This window comes from Cucurbita maxima, unplaced genomic scaffold (genome assembly GCF_002738345.1).
Source record: "Cucurbita maxima cultivar Rimu unplaced genomic scaffold, Cmax_1.0 Cma_Scf00012, whole genome shotgun sequence".
Classification (NCBI taxonomy): Eukaryota; Viridiplantae; Streptophyta; class Magnoliopsida; order Cucurbitales; family Cucurbitaceae; genus Cucurbita; species Cucurbita maxima.
This window is the reverse complement of record NW_019272028.1, coordinates 3,555,494-3,579,410: the sequence shown is the minus strand read 5'-3', so window position 1 is coordinate 3,579,410 and position 23,917 is coordinate 3,555,494. Positions and strand designations below refer to the sequence as shown.

The 23,917-nt window shown below is 38.2% G+C and overlaps 5 protein-coding genes and 1 long non-coding RNA gene across 9 annotated transcripts in view; 1 reads left to right on the top strand and 5 right to left on the bottom strand.

Annotated features, from left to right (window-relative positions):
- LOC111487622 (biotin--protein ligase 2-like) overlaps positions 1 to 4,408 on the bottom strand; it is a 7,232-nt gene extending 2,824 nt beyond the window's left edge. The window contains exons 1-9 of the mRNA XM_023135089.1: positions 3,933 to 4,408; positions 3,404 to 3,728; positions 3,257 to 3,318; positions 3,015 to 3,163; positions 2,565 to 2,685; positions 2,273 to 2,428; positions 1,611 to 1,656; positions 1,209 to 1,275; positions 634 to 710 (exon numbers count right to left, since the gene is read on the bottom strand). Of these exons, the coding sequence (XP_022990857.1) occupies positions 634 to 710; positions 1,209 to 1,275; positions 1,611 to 1,656; positions 2,273 to 2,428; positions 2,565 to 2,685; positions 3,015 to 3,163; positions 3,257 to 3,318; positions 3,404 to 3,728; positions 3,933 to 4,053 (1,124 nt within the window). The 5' untranslated portion in view covers positions 4,054 to 4,408. The remainder of the gene's footprint in view (positions 1 to 633; positions 711 to 1,208; positions 1,276 to 1,610; positions 1,657 to 2,272; positions 2,429 to 2,564; positions 2,686 to 3,014; positions 3,164 to 3,256; positions 3,319 to 3,403; positions 3,729 to 3,932) is intronic.
- A 770-nt stretch (positions 4,409 to 5,178) lies between these two features.
- Positions 5,179 to 10,323, bottom strand: LOC111487077 (probable serine/threonine-protein kinase mps1). Of its 2 annotated transcripts, none has more exons than XM_023134303.1 (6): positions 9,945 to 10,323; positions 9,028 to 9,435; positions 7,809 to 8,854; positions 7,040 to 7,237; positions 6,239 to 6,400; positions 5,179 to 6,114 (listed from the first exon to the last, which is right to left on the bottom strand). In XM_023134303.1, exons 1-6 carry the CDS (start codon positions 10,108 to 10,110, stop codon positions 5,560 to 5,562), a joined length of 2,535 nt encoding a protein of 844 aa, XP_022990071.1. In that variant the 5' UTR covers positions 10,111 to 10,323; the 3' UTR covers positions 5,179 to 5,559. The 2 variants fall into 2 exon arrangements, with proteins under 2 accessions (XP_022990071.1, XP_022990072.1); XM_023134304.1 differs by having other exon boundaries at positions 7,809 to 8,785.
- A 3,689-nt stretch (positions 10,324 to 14,012) lies between these two features.
- On the top strand, positions 14,013 to 15,819 carry LOC111487079. The gene is made up of 2 exons (XM_023134306.1): positions 14,013 to 14,961; positions 15,063 to 15,819. Exons 1-2 carry the CDS (start codon positions 14,307 to 14,309, stop codon positions 15,689 to 15,691), a joined length of 1,284 nt encoding a protein of 427 aa, XP_022990074.1. The 5' UTR covers positions 14,013 to 14,306; the 3' UTR covers positions 15,692 to 15,819.
- Positions 14,361 to 20,992, bottom strand: LOC111487078 (pentatricopeptide repeat-containing protein At4g08210). 3 transcript variants are annotated; one of them, XR_002718983.1, is made up of 3 exons: positions 18,370 to 20,992; positions 17,477 to 17,726; positions 14,361 to 14,444 (listed from the first exon to the last, which is right to left on the bottom strand). XR_002718983.1 is itself a non-coding variant. In XM_023134305.1 (1 exon), the coding sequence occupies exon 1, from the start codon at positions 20,600 to 20,602 to the stop codon at positions 18,536 to 18,538; it is 2,067 nt and encodes a 688-aa protein (XP_022990073.1). In that variant the 5' UTR covers positions 20,603 to 20,992; the 3' UTR covers positions 18,250 to 18,535. The 3 variants fall into 3 exon arrangements, 1 of the variants encoding a protein (XP_022990073.1); XR_002718984.1 differs by lacking the exon at positions 14,361 to 14,444 and adding an exon at positions 14,971 to 14,995; XM_023134305.1 differs by lacking the exons at positions 14,361 to 14,444; positions 17,477 to 17,726 and having other exon boundaries at positions 18,250 to 20,992.
- Positions 20,993 to 21,339: 347 nt separating this feature from the next.
- On the bottom strand, positions 21,340 to 23,830 carry LOC111487080 (ubiquitin-fold modifier 1-like). Its single transcript, XM_023134307.1, has 4 exons — positions 23,731 to 23,830; positions 23,533 to 23,630; positions 22,138 to 22,170; positions 21,340 to 21,598 (listed from the first exon to the last, which is right to left on the bottom strand). Exons 1-4 carry the CDS (start codon positions 23,802 to 23,804, stop codon positions 21,492 to 21,494), a joined length of 312 nt encoding a protein of 103 aa, XP_022990075.1. The 5' UTR covers positions 23,805 to 23,830; the 3' UTR covers positions 21,340 to 21,491.
- Positions 22,633 to 23,524, bottom strand: LOC111487081. The gene is made up of 2 exons (XR_002718985.1): positions 22,901 to 23,524; positions 22,633 to 22,787 (listed from the first exon to the last, which is right to left on the bottom strand). It is a non-coding gene; the product is annotated as an uncharacterized LOC111487081 (long non-coding RNA).
- Positions 23,831 to 23,917: the final 87 nt, after the last annotated feature.

Below are 23,917 nucleotides of genomic sequence, written 5' to 3'. Positions count from 1 at the left end.
CATTTGACTCAAATTTGGGGGGGGGAATTTAGAATGTTGTGACCAGATTTTTGGTGGAAGGTTGAAGCAGACGACTTATTAAGTGTTCCTATTTGTCGTTTGAAAATCCAGTTTGGGACAAACTGCATACAATGAATTCTCTCGATCTTGGGAGTTAGTTTCACAAAGCAATTGATATGCCATAGACATAGATGTTGTACTCTTGCTGTTAACGTATCACATTGTATCAGATACTGCTAGCAAATATTGTTCTCTTTGGGCTTTTCCTTCTGAACTTTCCCTCAAGGTTTTAAAGCGCGTCTAGCTAGGGAGAGGTTTCCACACCCTTATAAAGAATGTTTCATTCTCCTCTTCAATTGATGTGGGATCTCACAATCCACTCCCCTTTAGGGCTAGCGTCCTTACTGGCACTTGTTCCTCTCTTAAATCGATGTGGGATCTCACAATCCACCCCCTTGGGGCCCAACGTCCTCGCTGGCACACCGCCCGGTGTCTAACTCTGATACCATTTGTAACAGCCCAAACCCACCACTAGAAGATATTGTCCGCTTTGACCCATTACATATAGTCAATTAAAGCTCAACATAGTCCATTAACTAAATCAATATTAAGAATTCATTCAAATACTTAAACCTATTTCCATCGGGATGGAGCTCGCACATTTGGTTGTCATCTCCAATAGCTAGCAAATATCCTGTAGGTGTCAACCCCTGTATAAAGAAACAAGCAAACTTGTGATCATGAAAGCAGTTCCTGTTTCTAAAACCATGAAAATCATAGAACATAGTGCATTTAGCACTCTCCAGTACAAAGTTGGACAAGAAATTGATATTGAATATTTGAACAAGACCGCCCTTCGGGAATAGGATTATCTAACAGCAATAACTACATGACAATTGGCTGCAGGAGACAGGGTCATTTCTTCTGAACCGGAAAGATATAAACAGCCACAGTGAAGAGCCAGAAAGAGTAGTGGGATTAAGTCTGCAGCATTTGCGTAGAAACTAGATGTGATCCCACATCAGTTAGAGAGGGAAATGAAACAAGGAATAAGAGTGTGGAAACCTCTCCTTAGCAGACGTGTTTTAAAAATCGTGAAACTGACGGCGATATATAACGAGTCAAAGCGGATAATATCGACTAGCGGTGGGTTTGGGCTGTTACACTAGAAAAGGCAAAGAATTAGCTATCATTCAGATATAACGTACCTGAATAGTGACTACATTTTCCACTACTTGATCTTCTTTCTTTTCCTGTACAATAACTCTTTGCCCACTACGTACAAAGATGTAACAAAAAATTGTAAGAACTAGTCGGTATAACTCGCACAGCAGTAAATGCCATAAGTATATGTACACAACAAAACAATTGAAACTAGTGACGTATGACTTACGTAAAGATGGAGATTCAGAAAAATAAGCAAGTATTACTAGCTTAAAGAAATTAACTGCTAAAAAGATCAAACAACATAGTCCATTTCCAGGATGTTTTTGGTTCCCATGACAACAAATGTATAGACAATGCAAACTAAGTATAATCGTGAGAATGTTGGAACAGAGCACATGTTGATAATATATATATAAAGAAAAAGATCAATCATCATGAGTTACCTGTGCAACCATGTCTGACAGTAGAGTTCCTCAAGAGCCTGAAACCCTAATGATTCAGAAATGATGAAAACAAAATGGCATTACACAGATTTAGAGTGAATGAGGTCACCTGGGAAATTTTGAAACTGAAGCAGAACAAACTTGAGACTGATAAACATGACGTGCTACAAAATTCTAGCTTTTTCACGAGAGAACACAATTAAAAATCTACATCCTAAACGAACAATATCTTATCTCTCGCTCCCTCTCCTTCCAGTGGAAATATTACATACAGCTATGATGTTTACAGATTTGAAGGAAATGTAACTAGAAAACTTGGGAAGATTTCCTTCACGGATACTCATTCATCTGAAGTTCACCTATCCTTTATGCCATATGTAGAAGCAAAATGCATAGCATGCACAAAACCGTAAGGCATCGAACAGCATGAAGTGATAGAATGATGTTCACACCAACATGTTCAGCTATGGGGGAAAAAGAAGAGAAAGATGGCCAATTTCAAATTCTTTTTGCAAATGGTATTAGCTGCTACTATAAATTTTCATGACTTACAATCAACTCCAGAGCATTGTTAAGGTTGGATTGAAGGAGAAGCTCTAAATTCGTGCATGTATGTGACAATGTCTTATCATGTGAAAGACATTAGATTGGCATATGAATACCTTGATTTATGAAGATATCATACAGTCCTTCAAATTTGTTAAAGAAGAATGCTAAGATATCCTCTCTTCTGAACTTGTAAGGCGTACTGGATAAATTCGCAAGAGCTTCATTCAAGCATGTGGTTGGTTTATCATTGTCTACATTTAATCCTATACCTGGAAGAACATAAAGCAATTAAAATATATCACAACAACGCTAGGCCTTTCAAATTGGTGTAAGGTATGGTATGGAGACTAAGTTTCAATTTGGAAAGGGAAAACGGCCTGGATGGAAGAAAACAAACACAATTACCAGCAGTAACGTTGAACTTCTTTGATCTATATGTTGATGTGCACAGAATGCCTCCAACTTTCAGGCCATTCACATAAAGATCATTTGGCCATTTTATTTTCAAATCAATGTAAGGTAAACCCTGCAATATGAGAGGTATTAATCTCAACTCAAGTGCAGCCCCATTTACAAAATAATACTCATAACATGACTTAAAACCCTATCTACCCTATCTATTCCTTAAGTTCCTCCAGATTCTTTCCAACAAACTGTTTCCTCCTTCCATGACCATATGTTTTTCTCTAGCCCCTTCTAAAGTTCTGGTAATTTAGCATATCAGGGCACCATTAAATTAACATCACTTGTTGATCAAAATTTTAAACTAGGAGACTGATTATAATAGAGTTGCCACGGTTTAACAAAGATTTGAATAAGATTTGAAAATATGAGCCAGAACACGACAAGGGTTACCTTTTTGTCGCAAATATCTTTTACAGCCTCAGTAATAGCTAGAGATATTACATACTGTAGTAGAGGAACTATACGGCCATCTTCCATTTGAATGGTAAAGGAAAACATTAGGCAACCAGGGGGAGATTCCCACAAATTCTTTGATCGACCTTCATTTAAATCCACATAATGATTTACATTAGAAAGATGAATTCCATATCTAACAAACAATGTTACCAGTCTCGCTTATTAGCACCACGCACCTCTTCCCTTGAACTGAACATCAGCCACACATACAGCTCCCAATGGGAGATCGCTGAAGTTCCTGTTGCAGACTAATAGTTAGCTTGCACGTCGATGAACGAAAAAGTAATGTGGCAAAAAACGAAAAAAAGTCTTCATACACTTACTGAGAAATTACATCCTGAGTTGAAGGAATCCGTGAACACCAAATGAGGAATCTACCAAAAGTATCAGTAGAAAGAGAATTCATATATGAACCAATCTGAAAACCACTTTCCTTCAAAGATTTATCCCTTTCTGAGTGCAAAGAAACCGAAATTTCGATATCGTCTGGGAGCTTCAAAGTGTCATTCCTCTTAAGCAATTTGGCAGTTTCATTCTCAGCCTCTGTTTTTCCACTCAAAACCAACGCACAGGTTGAACTAGCCTCCATTGCTAAACCAGAAAATAGAGAGAACAATCTCCCTTTTTCACTAACTTTACTGGAAGTCCCTGTTTTCCAGAAGAAAACCAATTTCAATCCTCTAAATCCTCACCCCACATGGCTATTCAACTTCTTTTCAGAAAAGAATCATAAATCTTTATGAGACAGATCGACAAACCTCAGCAAAGTAAAATTCGTCTCAAATCAACATAATGAACCAAAAATATCAGGAAAATTACTTCTAGATATATCGAAACAATCAAGAAACAAACCTGGGGTGGGCGCTGAAGCAGTTGTATTGATCGGAGACCTAAAAGAGGGAGAGCTTATGATGGAATGAAAGCAGCGGGAGCCTCGCCAGCTGAAACAGCGAAGTGGGTTAGTTAAGAACATGACATGAGCATCTTGTTTCTCATTCAAAAAGCATCCGTTGCGAGATTCTGGAGTTGGTGCGGATAAAACAATATATGGGTTTTATCGTCAAGAACGCGTTGATAAATTGGCGTCATACAGATGCATTGAAGTCGTAGATCGTGAAGACCGCTGGTTCTTCGATATTGAATGTAGTGTAAGCTCCGCCGTGGCCGTGACGGCGGCCGTGACAATTGCGAGCTCTGCAGACGTATATCGTCCACTGACTCCAATCAGTGAAAGCGACCTGTAATTTTAAATTTCTTTCGGATTCGCCATACGAGACAAGCTCATCTCTTATAAAATTGGATAACTGCGCAAGTATGAATGAATGAATACCATTTACGAATCCAACTGCTTCCATTTATTTCTAAGTCATCTATGAATATAAGACAAATATACTCGTTCGAATTTTAACTCAAATTTATATACAAAAATGCATCAAATCAAATCTATAAATACAAAAATGTTGATCAGACTGAAAATGAAAACTCAATTTCTCCAAATTCAATTCTGAAAGTCATCCGCAGTTTACTTGGGGTTCCTAAAGTCATTGAGCAATTGAGTGAAAAAGAAAAATCACACCCAATTCATGAGGGTAGGAAGCCAACTATGGATACTTGTTCTAACTATGTGAACAAGTCAACTATGAGAAATTCGGACGTCATAGACAATGTTGGCTATTCTCAGGCCTCAATGACCATTGCAAGAAAAGGATTAAAAAACGTGAGCAAGGAAATACATTTATAAACGATTTGAAGAATTGGAGAAAGCAACGTTGTATGACTATAAGCAAAAAAATAAATATTAGCATAAGTAAAAACTATTCATATTCCTATATAGTACATTTTGAGACATTTTAACCATAATAAGTGTAGACATAGTTTTGGTGAACGATGATATACCCTCATATTTACCCAACATGAAATGGAAAAAGTTTACCAAAAATGAAAGTATGTAAAAGAAATTTGTAATAGACATGCAACCATGGACAACACGTCCTCGATAAGTAAAACTGGGACATCTACCATGTGGTTATAGACCACACCTTGGACAAGCATGATTATACATAGTTTATAGTTTATATGCAATGCACGCTGATACCTATGCAAATATGTCAATTTTCGAATAGATGTTCAAATGCACAGTTTCTGTGTGTGAATCTCAGAAGAAAGATTAAATGGCAAGCTCCGAACAAAACTACAACCAATTTACATCGTCAAAGCCAAGAACACAGTTATAACAATATACATTCTACACTAATGGCAAACAATACAGAGGTGTTAAATTGATCATCCACCCTTCCGACAGGGAACTAGATGTTCTAATGCACCGAACCTGGAGAGGCAAAACCAGTATCTACCAAGGAGTAATCTCATATTCTATCAATCATTAGCTACCCAAATCTAAAATGTGCAGGCCGAAGAGAACTCGAAACCATTCCTTGAACAAGGAACAAAATTAGGATTTTCACTCATCTTTGAGTAGCTAGATTTTGTGTTGCAGAAAAAAGTTCTTTGACGTTTGGGAAAATAGCTCGCTTTGATCGTCTTTAGAAGTTATTAAGAGAGATGTCACCGGCTGCACGGAGTTAATGAACAGTTGTTGAAGCTGAGAACATAGATATGAGGCTTCCTGGTCATTTTCACAAGTTTCTGCAATGAGTTGCAGAAGTTTGGAACTCTGGTGTTGAGGTAAGGATAGGTGTGGGGAGACTGGGGGTACGAGAAAAGGATGTTGAAGTAACTGAGGAATTCTCCATCTCTCATTGCGGTCCCATGCAAGGCACTTCTTCATTAGATCAAGAAGCCAATGGTTACCAACGGGTTCATATTTAATCTCATGATTTGGGTCTGTAATAACTTTGAACTTAGCCCAGAACGTCTTATACTCAGAGAAGGGGGTCCTCCCATAAACCATCTGATAAAGAATGCAGCCAAGGGACCAAATATCAGATGGTCGACCACACTTGATGGTGTTTCCATTTGCATCTTTCTCATTGCACATAAATGCCTCGGGTGACATGTAACTCAGTGTACCCACCTGTGATACGGAAAAGTTCAAAAACCAGAACAAGAATATAATTTTGCATTAACAGTATCTTATTTGACTGATTAATAATATGAACGCAAAACAAAAGCATGGAAGGGCGTCAAATCATATTCACCTGTGAATCCCTTTGGATGTTGGTTGTATCACTCATTATGGCTTTTGCAATACCAAAGTCAATTAGTTTTAAGTAGCCTTTGACAAGAAGAAAATTTGCTGGCTTCAAATCAGAGTGAACTATGCGTTCCTCGTGTATTGTGTTTACAGCTTGAAGAATTTGCTGCCATGTATACAAACATTTTCAATGAAACTTATGCAGACTTGTTAATCGGCAAAAAGAACACACGCAGCGGCGGTACATAATTTCTCCAACACACAAGGTTCCAAACAGCTTAAGGAAAGGATCCAGTTCTACACGACCAATCAAAAAAGTGCATATGCAACAAATTTCATAATAAACAAAATTTTACAGCTATAACATAAGGTAAGCGCTTCATCCCAATGAATCGAAATTAATAAGCTTCAGAACCTCAGATTCCTGATTTGGAATCTTGTGGGTGTGTGTGGTAATCCTTTTTTTTTTTTACCATAAATATATAACTAATCAAATATGAAACTTCTGTAGTTTCAAGATTGTTTTTTTTTAAAGAAGGAATTTACTCCAATTCCCATAATAATAGTGATACAATTGTGTCTAAACAAGGGGTGCACTTTGGTGTTTTAATGGATGTGATGTATGAGAAAATGAAAATCAACGGCCAAATTAAAACCATTAGCTAGAAATAAGAATGGTTACTAAATGCTCAGCCATATTTTGGAGACTAAAAACACTTCGGGGGAAAGATAGTCAAGTGAACATTAATAAAAGTGCACTTATTATTATTGCTTAGTTTGATTCTGAATTGGAAGAGGGGATCACCTGCCAATAGAATCGAAGCCAATTTTCATCTATTATCTGATCCGAGTCAATTTCCTTCCATTTCTGTGAGAGCATGTGAGCCAAATCAATTTCACCATACTCTAGCACCATGTATATATATCCGTCATCTTTGACCCTAGCATCTTTATTATTCGTGGAGCCATTCAATACTTCCTGAAGTAAAGTCCTATCCGTTACCTAAAAAGAGACAGATTCTTAGTTAATCCTGACACAAATAAACATCAATGACTGATGGCTATTCCACGGTTTAGACACAAAAATTGATCAAACATAGATTCTACTGGAAAACATTTTAGTTTTAGTTTTCTAGTTTTTTTTTTTAATTAAGTGTTTAATAACAATATCTTTGTTCCTAATCTAGTTTACAAAATTATTTTTAAAATCTTAGTCATATTTTAAAAACTAAAAATGATAGTTTTCAAAAATCTGTTCTTCTTTTCAAGTTTAACTTAGATTTCAAAAGCGTTTCTGAAATGTGAAAAACTATGCAAGAAAAGATTTTTAGTAAACACATCTAGTTTTCAAAAGCATAAAACTAAAAATGAAGATATTATCAAATGGGGAAAAATATGTTTAAATTAAAAGCTACAAGGAAAAAAAAATTCGTTTTACGGTTCTACTCATGGCTTGAAATCCGAGCAGCGGCTGGGAAAGTAAGATGATCAGCATTCACACACTGAAAATGAGAGAGATGTAAAATATGAAAGAAAAAGACGTGCATAAAAGGTATTAAAGTATAGATACATACCTCATAATCCACAAGTTGTATAATGTTGTTCTTCCCTTTCAACTTATTTAAATACACAATTTCCTGACAGAACCCATAAGCAGTGGCATAATCACGACCTTTAAGTTTAATTTTCTTAAGTGCATATATCGTGCAATCTGATGAGATGACTTTGTGAACCTCACTGCTTCCTCCACTGCCTATCTTGCCAAGTCTTTGATAAAGCTTTCCATTAACCTTAAAAAACAAGTCTGGATCATAATTCCTCTTACGAATTGTTGAATTGCTCTTCCCACTTGCCACTTTTTCTTGTTTCTCTGAACCAGAAGGATCCAAATTCACATCAGAAACTGATTTTTTGGGTACTTGGGCTTTTGATTTTGTATCCATGGCATCCCCTATGAAACCTTTGCCTTCATATGGTTTATCATTATGTTGCAAAGCATGTTTTGGAACATCACTTTCTCTAGCTAACTTTCCCCTTTGCTCATTAGAGATGTCATTTTGCCTTATAACTTTTTCAGTATCGACAATACGGCTAAGAGCATGTATGTCATCATTGCCTTTACCATTCTTGTCCTCACCACTAATGTCCTTTAGAGAAGACCCTGATGTTGGCATCACATTTCTTTTAGCTTCATGTTGAATATTTGCATTAAAGCCACTCAAAGGTTCGGTAGCAATATTACCAACACCTTGTTGATGCAAATGAGAGCAATAGGTCGTTGAATTGAGCATAGGCACTGAACTCGAGTGAACTGACGTGGTGGTTGCATAAGATGGTCCAAATGAAGGCTGACTTACTGGTTGAGCCAAAAAGTCTCCGAATCGCTTGAGTTGATCTTCCATAGCTGGTGTTCTCTGTGCCAGCATCGAAATCCCACCATTGTTCTTCATGTTCATTTCACACTCTGTGTTAGAAAAACTTCGGTGCTTCGATTCATCATGATTTATTACAGTAGAAGCTTCTCCTTGATTGCCGGCTATCCAATCCATCTCTGTCAATGCAAGTGAACCCATATGAGATGATAAGTTTTCCACTCCACAGGCCATTAGATCATGGGCCCCTACAAGTGAAAATAGAATGATATATGCATTGCAAAACTTGGCACAAAACCGTAAACTTAAACAATGTTAGAGCCTAATTTGAAAAAGTTAAAAATTTCACAAGTGCTTGTGGAAAACCATTGAAGTGAGGATAGGATATCGTAACAGGAAAATACAAGACACTGGTATTTACCCTGAGATGTCTTGTTGCTGTTAACAGAAAACCGAACCATTTTTTGGCCATCAACATGCTGGGATCCTGCATTTAAAGCGGACGACACATTCCTTGATTGACAACCAGCACCATGTACAAGTTCATCTCTGTGGGCATCAGGTGCGAAACTTCCATCAAAGCTTTTGGTCATCAGGCCTGAAATAGAAGGCGGTGTTACTGATTCATCTGGAGTTTCTCCAATAATAGTCATTGTGCTCTTCGTCTGTTCAATCAAATCCTTCACTGCATGATTTTGACTCAATGAAACTTCATTTTCAGGCTCCTTGACATTCTCTGCAAGCCCAGCCTGCGAACGAGGGTTCCTTGACACCTCTCTTTGGGGAACTAACAAACGCCTGGGTCTTATACTATTTGTCTGCGTCACACCTGAAACTTCTTATGATTGTCAGACAATTCTTAGGATCGAAGAACAACCATAAAATTAAAACCATTGCCTGAGATCTTAGCAGAATCATATTTCTTCCGGGGTATTTAATACATAACCTTGAGTCTAAAGGAAACATGGTATTCCTGGTATAATTCCTTCCGAAGGAAACTCCAGAGACCAAAAACTAGAACGAATTCTTTATCTAATATCTCTGAGAAACCATAGTTTCCTAAGAACTCATAGTCGCGAAAAAATTCCCGATTCTGGAATTTAAAATCCGTGAGATTGAAGCTAAAATGTGAACATAGAAAATTAAACACCACCCTTTTTCAAGTTTCCTACATTAGTTGGTGAACAGCTCATTTCCCTCCTAACTGAGGCGAAGATACAGTAGTACAAGAATAAATTCTTCTAATACTAGCTCCAAACTAAAAAAGCGCATAAACACCAGCCCAAATCATCAAATATTCGAACAAATCGAGTAATTATTAAACACAGAAATGGTTACCAAGTGGTCGATGGCGCTTGAAGGCAGCTTGAACATGTCGAAGGAAGTCCGGCGGTGATGAGGAAGAAAATGAGGATGAAGACGACGACGTAGTTTCCGGGATGGTCTGACGGCTCACTTTCTTCGCAAGTTCGGACGGGACCGGAAGGTTAGCCTCCCTGTCCATAGTCGACTCCGAACAGCATTTCGGGATGAAGAATAGAGAAAATAACAAGGGAAAAGAGGAGAAAGATGAAGGAAATGCTCTAATTCCAGACACTCTGGTTTGGAATCATCTCGATCCAGAGCCTTAGGTGAGCTACAGATGCGAGATCAGTGGAAGCCTCCATTGTTGCCGTACTGTGTGTGTGTGTGTGGGGTGCGAGGGAAGGAGAATTTTGAAAAGGATCGCCTTGTTTCAACCCGTCCCCTGTCGGAGCGTTTTTGAAATTGCATTGAATTGTAGTGGGCTTTCTTATTGGGCCTATCGTTTTCTGGACTAATATAGTAGAGCCCATCAGTGATTTGGAATAGACTTGGGCTTCTCTTAAATGGGCTATTTTGAATTCGGCCCATCTCTAGCCTCGGCCTCACCATGCCAACGAGCCCAATTTTTCTTAGCTCGGTTCAATTGGGTTGTTCCCCTCTCCCACCAACGTGGGTTCTCACAATCCACCCCCTTAAAAGTACAACAACCTTGCTGGCACATCGTCTACCGCCTAACTCTAACACTATTTGTAACAGCCCAAGCTTCTTCGTTCCCCTCTCCAACCGATGTGGGATCTTACAATTCATCTCTCTTGGTGGCCCAATGTCCTCGCTGGCATATTGCCTACTGTTTGACTCTAATACCACTTGTAATAGCTCAAGTCTACTGCTAGCATATATTGTCCATTTTAGCCTGTTACGTATCGTTGTCAATCTCACGATTTTAAAACACATCTACTAAAGAGAGATTTTCACATTCTTATAAAAAATGTTTCATTCTGTTGTTGAATCGATATGGGATCTCACATCATATGAATCAAAATTGTGCGTATGCTTTGGTTGTAAATTAGGAATGAGTGATTCGTGTAGACGTTTAGGGTTGCAATATGATGATGAAAGTATAGACAAAATTAGTTCAACTCTTTTTGGCTATGGAAGCTTCACCTTACTTTGTGGGGCTTTTACCACAAGGATTTTGAATTTATGTAGGGCAACACTTTTTTGAAAGTTGGTAAAGTTTACCCCTTTTTCTAACTCAATTTTAGATATATCATTTTTTTAAACCAATTTTGAATTTTAATAAATTTTAGCGTCAAATAGTCAGTACTAACTTAGTTCTTATTCGTACTCGAAATAAAAGATGTTGTAAATCTAATTGGTAAATAAGAGAATTACGTAACTACGAAAAACGACTACTTAATCAAGATTTCGACTAAGCACTTCTACCCCAAGAAGCACTTTTGCTTGCTGTAACTACAAGAGACGACTGCTCGATCAAGACTTTGTTTTGGTTTAAGAAAAGAAAACTCCAACGATTGGTTCTCTTTGAGATTTCCCTTTCCGGCTTCCCCTCAAGGCTTTAAAACGTGTCTTTCAGAGTTACACAACAAAATCGGTATTCATCTAGATACTATCCTCTTTAGGTTTTCCCTTCCGATCTTCTCTTCAAGGTTTTTGGGATTTCTCTTATGGGCTTCCCCATTACGTATATGTTAGAGAAAGGTTTTCATATCCTTACAAAGGGGGTTTCGTTCTCCTCTCCAACCAATGAGCGAGAAAGAACCGATATCAAAGTCGTCCTTTAAGCGTAATTTCTTCTTCTTCTCTTCGGACAATTTTGCATTTATAAAATGAGATTCGGGACACAGTAAAAAATAAAAGAATTTGTACAAGTAGGCTTAAGTTTGTTCCCTTTGATTTGAATCCAAAATTTATATATATTTGTCCGTACGCCAATTTGACGGTAGTTTCCCAAGAAGTACTTCACAGGTTGTGTTCAAAAGAGGTAACTAATTCTTTCTTTTTTTCCCTTTTTCAACTCTTAAGTTTTGAATTGCATTTACATCCTTCAAACAATAGGTTACCCAATTTCAAAGAAATAACAACCCAACGGTTGCTTATAACTATGTAAACCTCATACTCAATAATAGTGTATATGTTTAAATGTTCGAGAATCGCCTTCAAGTTAAGGTTAAATTATAAGCTTAGTTTCTAAATTTTTTATTTTGTGTCTAAAACATCTTAAATAAAGTTTGAAATCTCGAGTAACTATGCTAAGAAACTAGATATCATGAGTAGGTGTGGGCTCTTTCTTATTAACTCATTATGTATACCAAGTCTAGATTGAGAATTTTGTGTTTGTTAAGTTTGTGAGTTTAAAAAACTGTATAGTGTCTCTTATTAGATACAAAATTAATAGATATTGTCTGCTTAAACATGTTATATATTGTCATTAATCTTTCACACCCTTATAAGAAATGTTTCGTTTCCCTCTACAATTGATGTGAGATCTCATAATTCACCAACCTTGGGGGCCCAACGTTCTGTTAATACATCGCCCAATGCGAGATCCCACAATCCCACATTGGTTGGGGATGAGAACGAAACACCTTTTATAAGAGTGTAAACACTTTTTCCTAACAAACGAGTTTTAAAGTCTTGAGGGGAAGTCTGAAAAGAAAAGCTTAGAGAGGACAATATCTGCTAGGGGTGGACTTAGGCCGTTACACCCAATGTCTTGCTCGAATATTATTTATAACAACCCAAGTCTGTCGCTAATCGATGTAAGATCTCACACCACCAGACAGTTTTATATACAGTAACTTATTAATAAATAAAGTGTTTATGACTTTAAGAAACAAAAAGATGTTTGTTTGAGAGAGAAAGGGTAAGCAATGTATTCAAAATTCAAATAAGGATTAGGGTTAATGAAGTTTGAATGAGTGGAAAAGAAGGGAATGATTTTTATTGAAAAAAAATGTAAAGAAGAAGAGCAGACAGCTTTATTCCATAAGAAATGGTGCAGTGGTGATTTTGAGGCAAAGGGAATCAACACCACCACCACCATCAGCAGCAGCTTTTAAGCAAAGCACCCTTCATTATGGACTAATTAGTGTGTGTACCTTAATTTTAGTGGCACTTTGGTTAACCCCCAAAAAAACACCCCTCACATGATTATTTGTTTGTCTCGTGTGTATATATATATATATATATATATATATATATATATATATATATATATATCTAAAAGGAACCTCGCCAATTTCAACATATAAAAATTGTGATCCAATGTAACAGCTTAAATCCACTACTAGCAGATATTATTGTACTCTTTAGGCTTTCCTTTCGGAATTTACTTAGAAAGAGATTGTGACATTTGTAACAACCTAATCCCACCACTGGTATATATTATCCTATTTGAGCTTGCCCTTTTAGAATTCTCCTAAAATGGTAGATAATATCTTCTAAAATGTTTCGTTCCCTTATCCAACCAATGTGGAATATCACAATCTACCCCCTTTGGGGGCCCAGTGTCTTCGTTGGCACACCGCTCAGTGTCTGGCTTTGATACCAATATTTTGTTCCCTTCTCCAACCAATGTAGAATCTCACAATCCACCCTTTTTGAGTGCCCAATGTCTTTGCTGGCACACCACTCGGTGTCTGGCTCTAATACCATTTGTAACCACCCAAGTCCACCACTAGTAGATCTTGACCTCTTTGAGCTTGCCCTTTCGGAATATCTCTCGAGGTTTTAAAATGCTTCTAGTAGCCACTCTCCAATCAGTATAGGATCTTACACCCATCACACTTCAGAATCCGTAATGAATGTAGTTTGTATTTGAATAGCGAAATAAGGAAATTGGGTTTAAGTTGGGTTTAAGCATGTTGGGTATGCAGAAGTGAATTGATGTTCCTAATCATGGCAGTGGGGTATTGCAGAAGTTTTGTCAATGAGCAAGGAAGATGATAAATCCCAAAACGAAAGGCAGAAAAAGAATTGGAATTTAGAGAAAAAAGGCATACATATCTTTTAGTAATTTACAGGCAAACTGAATGGAGTTTTCCACTAAAAAACTAAGCATGGGGGCCCTTGGGACAACAAAACCAATGCCACATATTGAAAAAGATTCCTACAACAACAATAAAATACTGATATTGTCTTCAGAGCAATCAATTTACGAGTCAAAATTGATACCTTTATGGCGAATGAATAAAAATTCACATATCCAAAACTCCCACAACTCCCCATATCCATAGTCCCTAACCTCCTATTATCAAAGCTTCATCTTCAACTTCTTGTGCTCAAGAAGTTCCATCTTTTGAGATAAAGCAAACCCCATTTCGTTTGCCTTGAAATACTTCTCAACTTTTTTCACATTTTCAGTGTAAGAAAATGGCATCTGCCATGGCTAAACCCAAAACACAGAGAAAGCTTACCAGACAGAGCCATGAAAACCAGAAACCAAAGGCGCAGAAGGCAGAGAAGCCGCCGTCTTGGGCAGTTGTTAGAGGCATATTCAGCTGTAAGTACCTGCAGCCTCAACAACAACAACAGAATCAATTGCCACGCAAAGAGAAACAAACGGAGCAAGCAACAGAAGAGAGTAGCAAGAACTGTAAGAAAATGAGGTGTTCGGGTTCACTTTGTAGCAACACTAAGGTAACACACAGGCTTGAAGTAGCAGCATCACCGGATGCTCACAAGAAAAGGGCATTGGGTTCTTCAATGGGTTCTAAAAACAATGAGTCCTTAAGTAAAAGTAGATCCACGAAAGCTCCTCCTTTGAACGAACAAAATGGTGTTCTATCGGCCACAACTTCATCGTTATCTGCATCATCTTCTTCCAATTCCTCCAATGGTGCCTCTTTCAGGGGAATGCCATTCAGGAGATTCTATGGCTGTTATGAATGTAAAATGGTGATTGACCCTGTTCTTGGGATAACTAGAGATCCTTCTCTTAGAGCAACTATTTTCCCTTGTCCTGAATGTGGGGAGATTTTCATGAAAGCTGAAACTTTAGAGCTTCACCAGAGTGTTAGACATGCAGGTACTTAAGATTTTGATACCTCCTTTCTCTGCAACTTTAATGCATTCATTAACTTCAGTTCATAAGATCTAAGCTTATTTTCTTATTGCAAAATTTTTCAGTATCTGAACTTGGTCCTGAAGACACAAGCAAGAACATAGTGGAAATCATATTCCAGTCGAGCTGGCTAAAAAAGCAAGCCCCAATTTGCAAAATTGAAAGGATTCTCAAAGTCCAGAACACTGCAAAGACCATCTCGAAATTCGAGGAATACAGAGACTCCATTAAAGCCAAAGCCATAAAGCTTTCAAAGAAGCATCCACGATGCATAGCAGATGGCAACGAACTCTTAAGGTTCCACTGCACCACCTTGGCCTGCTCATTGGGCCTTAATGGCTCCTCCAACCTCTGCAGTTCAATACCACAATGCAATGTCTGTAGCATTATCAAGAATGGGTTCAAGGTGGCGGCAGAGGCCACTGGAGGGGACGCTGGAAAGGGGATTCTAACAACAGCAACAAGTGGAAAGGCTCATGACAGTGCCGGAATATCATCGGACGGCAATGACAAAAGGGCAATGCTGGTTTGCCGAGTAATAGCTGGTAGGGTGAAGAAAAGTTCAGAAGGCACTATGGAGGATTATGACTCATTGGCCGGAGCAGCAGGCATGTATTCCAATTTGGATGAGTTATACGTGTTCAGTCCCAAGGCAATATTGCCCTGTTTTGTTGTCATTTATGGAGGGTTTTAACTTCTAGCTGCCATTAGTGGCTTCTGTTGGGCAAGAGTTTGTCTGATTGCCTTTGGAATGATATTGAATTTAATGGCTTTGAATTGTGTTTCTTGTAAATTGGCATTTGGTGGTGTGTTGGGTGGGAATCGACGGTGTCTTGGAGATGAGATATCTCCACATAACCCGATGGTGGCATTAATTGCACATTCAAATTGTACGTATAATATGGAGACATTTGCTGTACTTCTATGGCTAGAAGTGGAGAGAGAGGACAAGAGTGAAGATAATTATTCCCTATAAACTTGATGACTTCAGGCAATAATTTTAAACAATTATGCATTTACCTAGAAGTCCACTTTTCCAAGAAGCAGTAAATAAATGTTCAGAGATTTCCTCAAGATCAAATCTAAAAAATGATCTCGTAGGTACACATATTAATGACAAAAATTAGTTGACCTAAGAACTTCTATGTAGCCTAGTCCCTAGGTGCAACCTGCCCAGAAATAATGCGCACACCGTCGGCAGTTTAGGGAGGGGATGTGAATGTGAAGTCTTTTAAGGCAATTGAAAGACCTCTCTACTTTTTATAATAGAACAAATCAGCTTACTGCTTACTGCTTATATATATTATCTGCTTTAATTCGTTATGTATCATTATCAGTCTCACAATTTTAAAACACGTCTACTAAGGAGAAGTTTTCATATCCTTGTTAAGGAATGCTTTGCTCCCTCTCCAACCGATGTGGGATCTCACAATCTACCCTCCTTAGGGGCCAGCGCCTTACTGACACACCGCCTAGTATCTAACTCTGATACTATTTATAACAATTCAAATCCAACGTTAACAGATATTGTCCACTTTAGCTTGTTACGTATTACCGTCAGCTTCACGATTTCAAAACGCATCTATTAGGGAGAGATTTCTACACCTTTATTAAAAAATGTTTTGTTCTCCTCTCCAACCCGTGAGAGATCTCACATTTTTAATCTACCATTGACGGTAATTTCATTCATCCATAACATTCTTTTCTTCTTGATAACAAAAAGAAAAAACCCAACTTTCAAGCTGGAAACCTTCAATTTCTCCATGGCTGTTGACGGCTGCCATCTTGAAATGGGTGCATCTATATTACAATAGTATAGGCCATGTGCTTGGTATGGGATTAACCTCACATCCTAGATATGCTAATTAATTTAACCCATACTGCTCGTACCCGCCAAACTTTTGGAAATCTCTAGGTGTTTGATATTGAAGTTTACAAGCCAAGCATTGACTTGGTTAAGAACTTAAGACCCCATTTTTCTTCGGAGAAAGGTTAAGAACTCGAGCTTTTTACAAAACCAAACCAGGGTAAAAGAGCCCCTAGTAAAGAAGCAGGTCTCATTTGGCGCCAAATTTGGATAGCTTTTTTGGGCCATCCTTATAATTTATTTCCAGTCATTGGTAACATTAAAAAAATAAAGGGTAGCAGAAACCTCACGCCGGGCCTGAAAAAGGTAGAGCTGAAGCGCACGGCGTATAAAGGACTGGCGAGTAAGCTAGGTAGTGGGTTATATGATTGCAAGAAGAAAGCAACATAACGTAAGAATGTTTTCTTTTCAGATAGCAATCTACCACCATCAGTTCTGCCAGAAACATGACATCCTACAGGTTGGTCTCACCTTATCATAGCAAAATATTTTAGAAAATGTTCAGTAGCATAAAAATTACTTCAAGAAAATGATCTTCATGACTCAGAGAAATGGGTCAAGAGCAAAAAATTCACATGCATCTTAAAAAAGGTAGAGAATTAGCAGACTCACGAAGTACTGTGGGTACAGTAAGCCCTTCGAATCTTGCCAGGGCCCAGAAACCATTTTGTTCGTTTTGGAATAATCCGTTCTGTCCCGCTTGACTTAATGGCTTGAATTAGGATCGTCCAAAACTGGATTTCAAGGGTAAGGAAAAGAACCAAAATAATGTAGGGAAGTTACCGTCTTTCCTCTCTGGGACCGATGTCATGATTAGTTGTTCAGCCATCATCACTTTATGCCTGAATATTCCTCCTCCACTCTGCCCATTAACAACAGGATTATCAGTTTAGGAGGAAGCTATCAAAGACTTGACAGGAAACAGTAGTTTACCGACTGTGTTAACTAACAACGTATTACGCCTGCAAGTCTATAAGAAGTTGAAAAAGAAACATAGAACATGAAAATTTGCCTAGAATTGCCTTTTTTTTTTGGTTAAAAAAAACAGCAAGTCTGCCTCACAGTTTCTTGAATTAACAGTGGATTCATCCTCTATGTTATGCACTAGTTATCTTCCCGCGAAGGCAGGCCAGGTCCTTAAACAGAGATGAAAAGACCATTGATTATACATCAGCTTGATAATTAACGAAGCAGAATGATGCCTGAATATCTTTTACTCCCTTTATTCTGTAGAATGAATGGATTGAAATGACTAGAAAAGGACCCAGTAACATGTTGAACTATAATAACAAAAACAGTCGATGAACATGATCGATATCAACTTTTACAAACATTGGGAACCGTAACAAAATTCGTGGAGAATGACAATTCAAGTTAAAACCCAATAATATAAACTCACATCTTATTAATCGACTTGCCCCAAATTTCAGAATCAAAGTAGATATAGCAGGAAACATCGGGTTGAGTGCAGAGTTAGAAGTGAAAAAACGAAGTGATTACCGTACCATAGACATAAAGGTAGAGTCTCTTTGAACTTTGGTAGCAAGAGCGGCCTCTCCTTTTCATGTGTCTGTTCACTTTACCAATTGCATGGGATGACTCTCATTCCAAGAGAGGTTTAAAAATGGATATTTTCCTGCCATGCAGTCAGCAAAGGAGTATTTTTTTCTTTCAACTCGCAACCTCAATCCAGCTTAACCCAGCTCTTTTGACTCCCACCTTTTTGGCAGCCTCCCTCGCTTTGCTTAGGTTATGCCACATCCCCAGCGATGCATAAGCATTTGAAAGTGACACGTATGTTGAAGGGTCATCTGGTGTAGCTTCAAGAAGGCCATTAGCAACACTGTTAATAAGCTTGGTATCGTTACGAGTTCCACACGCCCCTAGCAAAGTGCGCCATGTGGTCTGATCTGGCTCAAACGGCATATTTGCTATCAATTTTTCAGCTTCTTCAGGTAGCCCAGCTAGAGCAAGAAGATCAACCATGCAGCAATAATGCTCTAAATGAGGTTCTAGTCCATATACAGATTTCATGGAATTAAATATGTTTCGTGCCTCTTCGATCAAACCAGCATATCGACATGCAGAAAGCACCCCTAGAAGGGTGATTTCATTTGGATTTAGCCCTGATTGAATCATCTCATGAAAAAACCTGACAGCTTCTGCCGCCCTTCCATTTTGTCCACATCCTACAATGATCCCAGTCCAAGTTACTATGTCTTTTTCTTGTATACAATCAAACAATGTTAATGCATCCTCAATTTCACCGCATTTTGAATACATATCAAGAAGGGAAGTTATTGTGAACCCCTCCATTTCATACCCACTTTTGACACAGAATGCATGGACCTGCTTTCCACTTCTAAGAGATGCTAAATTGGAGCAGACTTTCAGAGTGGTTGAAATGACAAAATGATCTATTTCATGAGCCAACTCGAGCATATCTTTGAACATTGAGAAAGCTAACCAGTTCAATCCCATTTGAGCACACCCCAGGATCAAACCGGACCAGGCTATGATATCTTTCCTTGGAAGCCTATGGAACAGTGCTAATGCATCGTCGATGCGTCCTAGTTTTGCATAGAGATCCACAAGAATGCTTCCAACAACATAATCCAATTCATAACCACAAGTGACAATCAGACCATGTACTTGAAAACCAACCCTTGGACTTAATAAGTTGATGCAAACCTTTAAAGCACCACCAAAGGTGTAAGAGTCCATTATCGTACCCGAGCAATGGATGTATGAAATCAGATTCAAAGCAGCTTGGTCACAGTTGTTGATAACATATCCTGAGAGCATCGAGTTCCACAGTGCCAGGTTCTCAGAAATGGAAGTGTTGAAGGAAGAGTGTTGGTCAAACAACTTGACTGCTTCGGTCAGGCCATTGCAATTTGAATACATATCAATCAGAGCAGACAGTGTAAAACAACTAGATCCATACCCCAATTTGGTGACATAGGAATGAATTTGTTTCCCGATGACTAATAACCCATGAAGCGCACTGATCTTTAAAGCACATGGAAATGTGAAATCATCAAGCTTAATTCCCTTTCTGTGCATCAAGGACACAAATTCCAATGCCCGCTGACTCCCATTGTCTGCAAAGCCAGCAATCATGCTGTTCCAAGATACAACATTTGGCTGTGGCATACAATGAAAAAGTTTTTCAGCCTCCACCATCAAACCGGCCTTACTATACCCAGAAATAATGATATTCCAAGTAGTTGTGGTCGCACGTGAAATATTGTGAAAAACCTTCACCGCATCACTCAAGCTTCCACATTTCACATACATATCCATGAGAGAATTCATCAAAATAGTATCACCCTGCAACTTACCCCCATATATTCCTTCTTGAATTAACTTACCCCGATCCAAATCACCCACAAGCCCACATGCCTTCAAAACCGCGGAATACATGTACCCATTGGCCGTCTCAGATTTCGGCATATCATCATACACTCGAAGTGCCTCATAAGGTCTTCCACAATCAGTAAATGCAGAAACCAGGGTGGTCCAAGTAACAATATTTCTGTCAGACATTTCATCAAACACCTTCTCTGCATCTCGTAAATTCGAAAACTCCGCGTACATGGAAATCAAATTGTTCGCAATAAACACATCGTTCAAACACCCAAGTTTTCTCAAATAAGCATGAAGGGAATTGCCTCGCCTGAAAGCTCTAACTTGCGCGCAGTGGCGCAATTCCTTCGCTATGCAGTTCGTAAACATGAGGAACAAAAACGTGGGAATTATACTATCCTTCTGCAGGCATGTTCGTACGTCTTGATGAGAAATGTGGGGTTAGCTTCAGCTATGTTACTGTGGGCTAAATTTGGTATCTGCATAGGAGCTCGAACTGTACGATTATCGAAGTTTCTTGTAGTGTACAAGAATATGACGGTGGTGTAGCATGGACAAGGGGCGCAAGGTGGGTTTTGATGGAGCAGAGCATTTCGAGCTCTGTTGCCAATGGTAAGAATGTCTGAAATCGGCAGGGAAGAGGAAACAGAGTTTGTTATTGCAAAAGGCGAGTTTCTTATGGCTTTCTGCACTTGCTTCTTCAACTTCGGCTTCAATTCAAGCTCTCCAGTCCAGACATTGATCATTCAAGCTTTCCTTCTCGACTAAATTAATAAAAAATAAGTTTGAAAATATTTTTAAAACAAAATATTAATTATTTATCTCGAAAAGATAGGGTCTTTTTTAATATTTTTTTAATTTAAAAATATTATTAGAACTTTTACGCTCTAATTTTGAGTTAAAAGAGTGTTAAGTAAATAACTAAACAAAAACGAACATGATTAACTTTCACAATAAGAAAAATAAAATCGATATCCAACTAAGGAGTCTCCATACCGTTCACTTTCTCAGTATAAAAAGATGTAGCATCAAAGAGCTCTTCGTAGAAGCAGTATACTATCAAGTTTCATAAGGGATTGTAGACGGAGGGATCAGGAGGACCTTTGATTAATTAGCAATTCTTTGTTCTGATCCTAACAATTGGATGAAACACTTTTTATGTTTTATTGATTCTAGTGAAACCGAAAGGATAAGCAGACAATGGTTCTCATCTCATCAATTGCAGTAATGTGATAAAAAAAAGTATGAAGCCAGTTGACTAAGGCGAGTATTTGTAGTTTACATTCTCATAGATCCAGCCAGTAGCTCCGACTCTATCACGAGGAATCAGGCGTAGTTCAGAGCCGTGCTTGAGGAAGACGTTGCCTGCAAAAAGCACATCAACCATAAATTTCAGCTTCAAATGGAATATCATGGCCACAATTGTAGGCTGTTTGGCAGTAAGAATATGTAAAAGTTTATAGCAATATTGACGAATATGTTAAAATTTAGAACACACACAAAATGTATCTCATGCTTTGAGGAAGCACCCGTTACATCCGGGAAGAATAAGAGAAAAAAACATTCTGATTTCGAGTTTCAAAGGTAAGGTTCTTAACATTCACAATGGGCGTTAAAGAAGAAAACATCAATTGCTATATTTTAGCTTTCAGGCAAGGGTGGTGTCTCTGCTGGGAAGAGGTTTCCACACCCTTATAAATAGTGTTTCGTCCCCCTTTCCAATCGATGTGGAATCTCACAGTATCTACTTCATCCATATATCAACCGTTTTTCTTTTTTCCTACGTAAAGCAGTTCAGCATATGCTTCTATGGTTAGAAAACTTAAATAACAAGAACAATAATCATAACAGAAGAAAGAACAATAAATTGTAGAGCTTAAGAATAGAGCCATGGTTCAGCTTACCAGCACTTTGCTGAGGGTTGATTCCAACGCCATCTGTAAGGCATACGATACATGTTAACGCCTAAAATGAGAGGCTGCTGAAATGAAAACTATAATATCAGTGCATCTAAAAGCATATGTGCAGTGAGACCATCATGGCGTATACAAAAAGACTCTACGCAGGAAATGTTGTGCTTGTATCAGATTCTTAGATATTTTCCCAATAAAAAGAATCGTGAAAAGAGTATCTAACTGTAATAACCCAACCTCACCGCTAGCAGATATTGTCCGTTTCGACCCGTTATGCATCGTCATCAATCTCACAGTTTTAAAACGCATATGTTAGGGAGAGGTTTTCACACCCTTATAAGAAATGTTTTATTTCCCTCTCCAACCGATGTGTGATCTCACACTAACACCTACAACCACGGTCCACATCTCATAGTTTACAAATCCTAAAGCACAACCTCCGACCCTTCTTCCGAAAGATATCAGTGAAATCATGAGGCAGCTAAATAGCTAGCTCAAGCACTCAGCAGTTGCAAATAAGCTCAACTATTTGCAAGTTCAAAGGTGTTGATTTTTCTTTATCTGGGAAGAAAAGCCTAAGTACTTTAGCTTCCATATTAGTACTGGTACAATAAAAACTAATGAACAGGAATCTCTCTGACCTAAAATACAAAAAAAAAAAAAAGAAAAAAGAATCACTAGCACATCTCATGACAGGATAAAAAATATGAAGAACAATGTAGGAAAGTTCAGCTAACACCAAACATAACCATACATTTCCAAACGTGCAGCAGTTTGTACGATGACATTTGACTTTTCTCATATTTAAGTACTGTTGACGATCTTTTAACACTCGAATCTTCAGAGCAATAAAATTCAAATAAGCTACAGTTATATGGTTTGGATACAGATTGACACCACTCGATCAATGAAGTAATGTGGAACGATTCAAGAACAATTTACGTTTCTGGTGGGGAAAACCCCAACTTTTCATCAAAAAGAAAGGGCGTAATTACTTTCTTGGTAAGATGAATAAGAAATTGCGCTCTAAAACTAATACTAACCTATCTGCCAGGCAAAGCCTAGCACAACAGGTTAAGGCATATATCTCCCAACAGAGGCTGAATCTCTAGGCTCACAATTGAACTCATAAACGATAATAATAATCATAAATACTGACCCAATCACCGCATATCCAATTACTGATACTCGTTTCTCTCAGAAGCCTTTACGCTTCGTGCTATTGTGGGCGCCAGAAACTCAATACCAATTCTAGTTTCTAGAACTACCCGAATCGGCGAATTCCGATCCCAAATTGTTAAATACAAAAGACATTTCACGCATGCAGAATCCAATCACAATCGAATCAAATTCAAGGAACAAATCAATACGGTGGCAATCAATTACCATTGGTGATGATGGCGCTGGTTTGCGGGGGCACCTTAAATTCTTCAGCGGCAAATTTAAGGACAGCGGTGAAGGGCGCAGCCTCTGGAACACTAAACCTGAGAGTCAAAGAAATTGAAAGGCCGTAAGACTGGATCTTAAGTCTGAACAGGGAAAAAACCCCTAAGAACGAAAGATCGAGGGTTTAAGATTACGAACACTTTGAAAGGGAGCTTAGGGTCCGAGGTGAGGGTCACTTTGAAGGAGACCTTTCCGCCACCAGCACCCGCCATTTTCGATCTCTGTGGTGTGACGAAGCTTGAAACTGGTTATATATATATATATATATATATATATATATATATATATATATATATATATATATATATATATATATATATATATA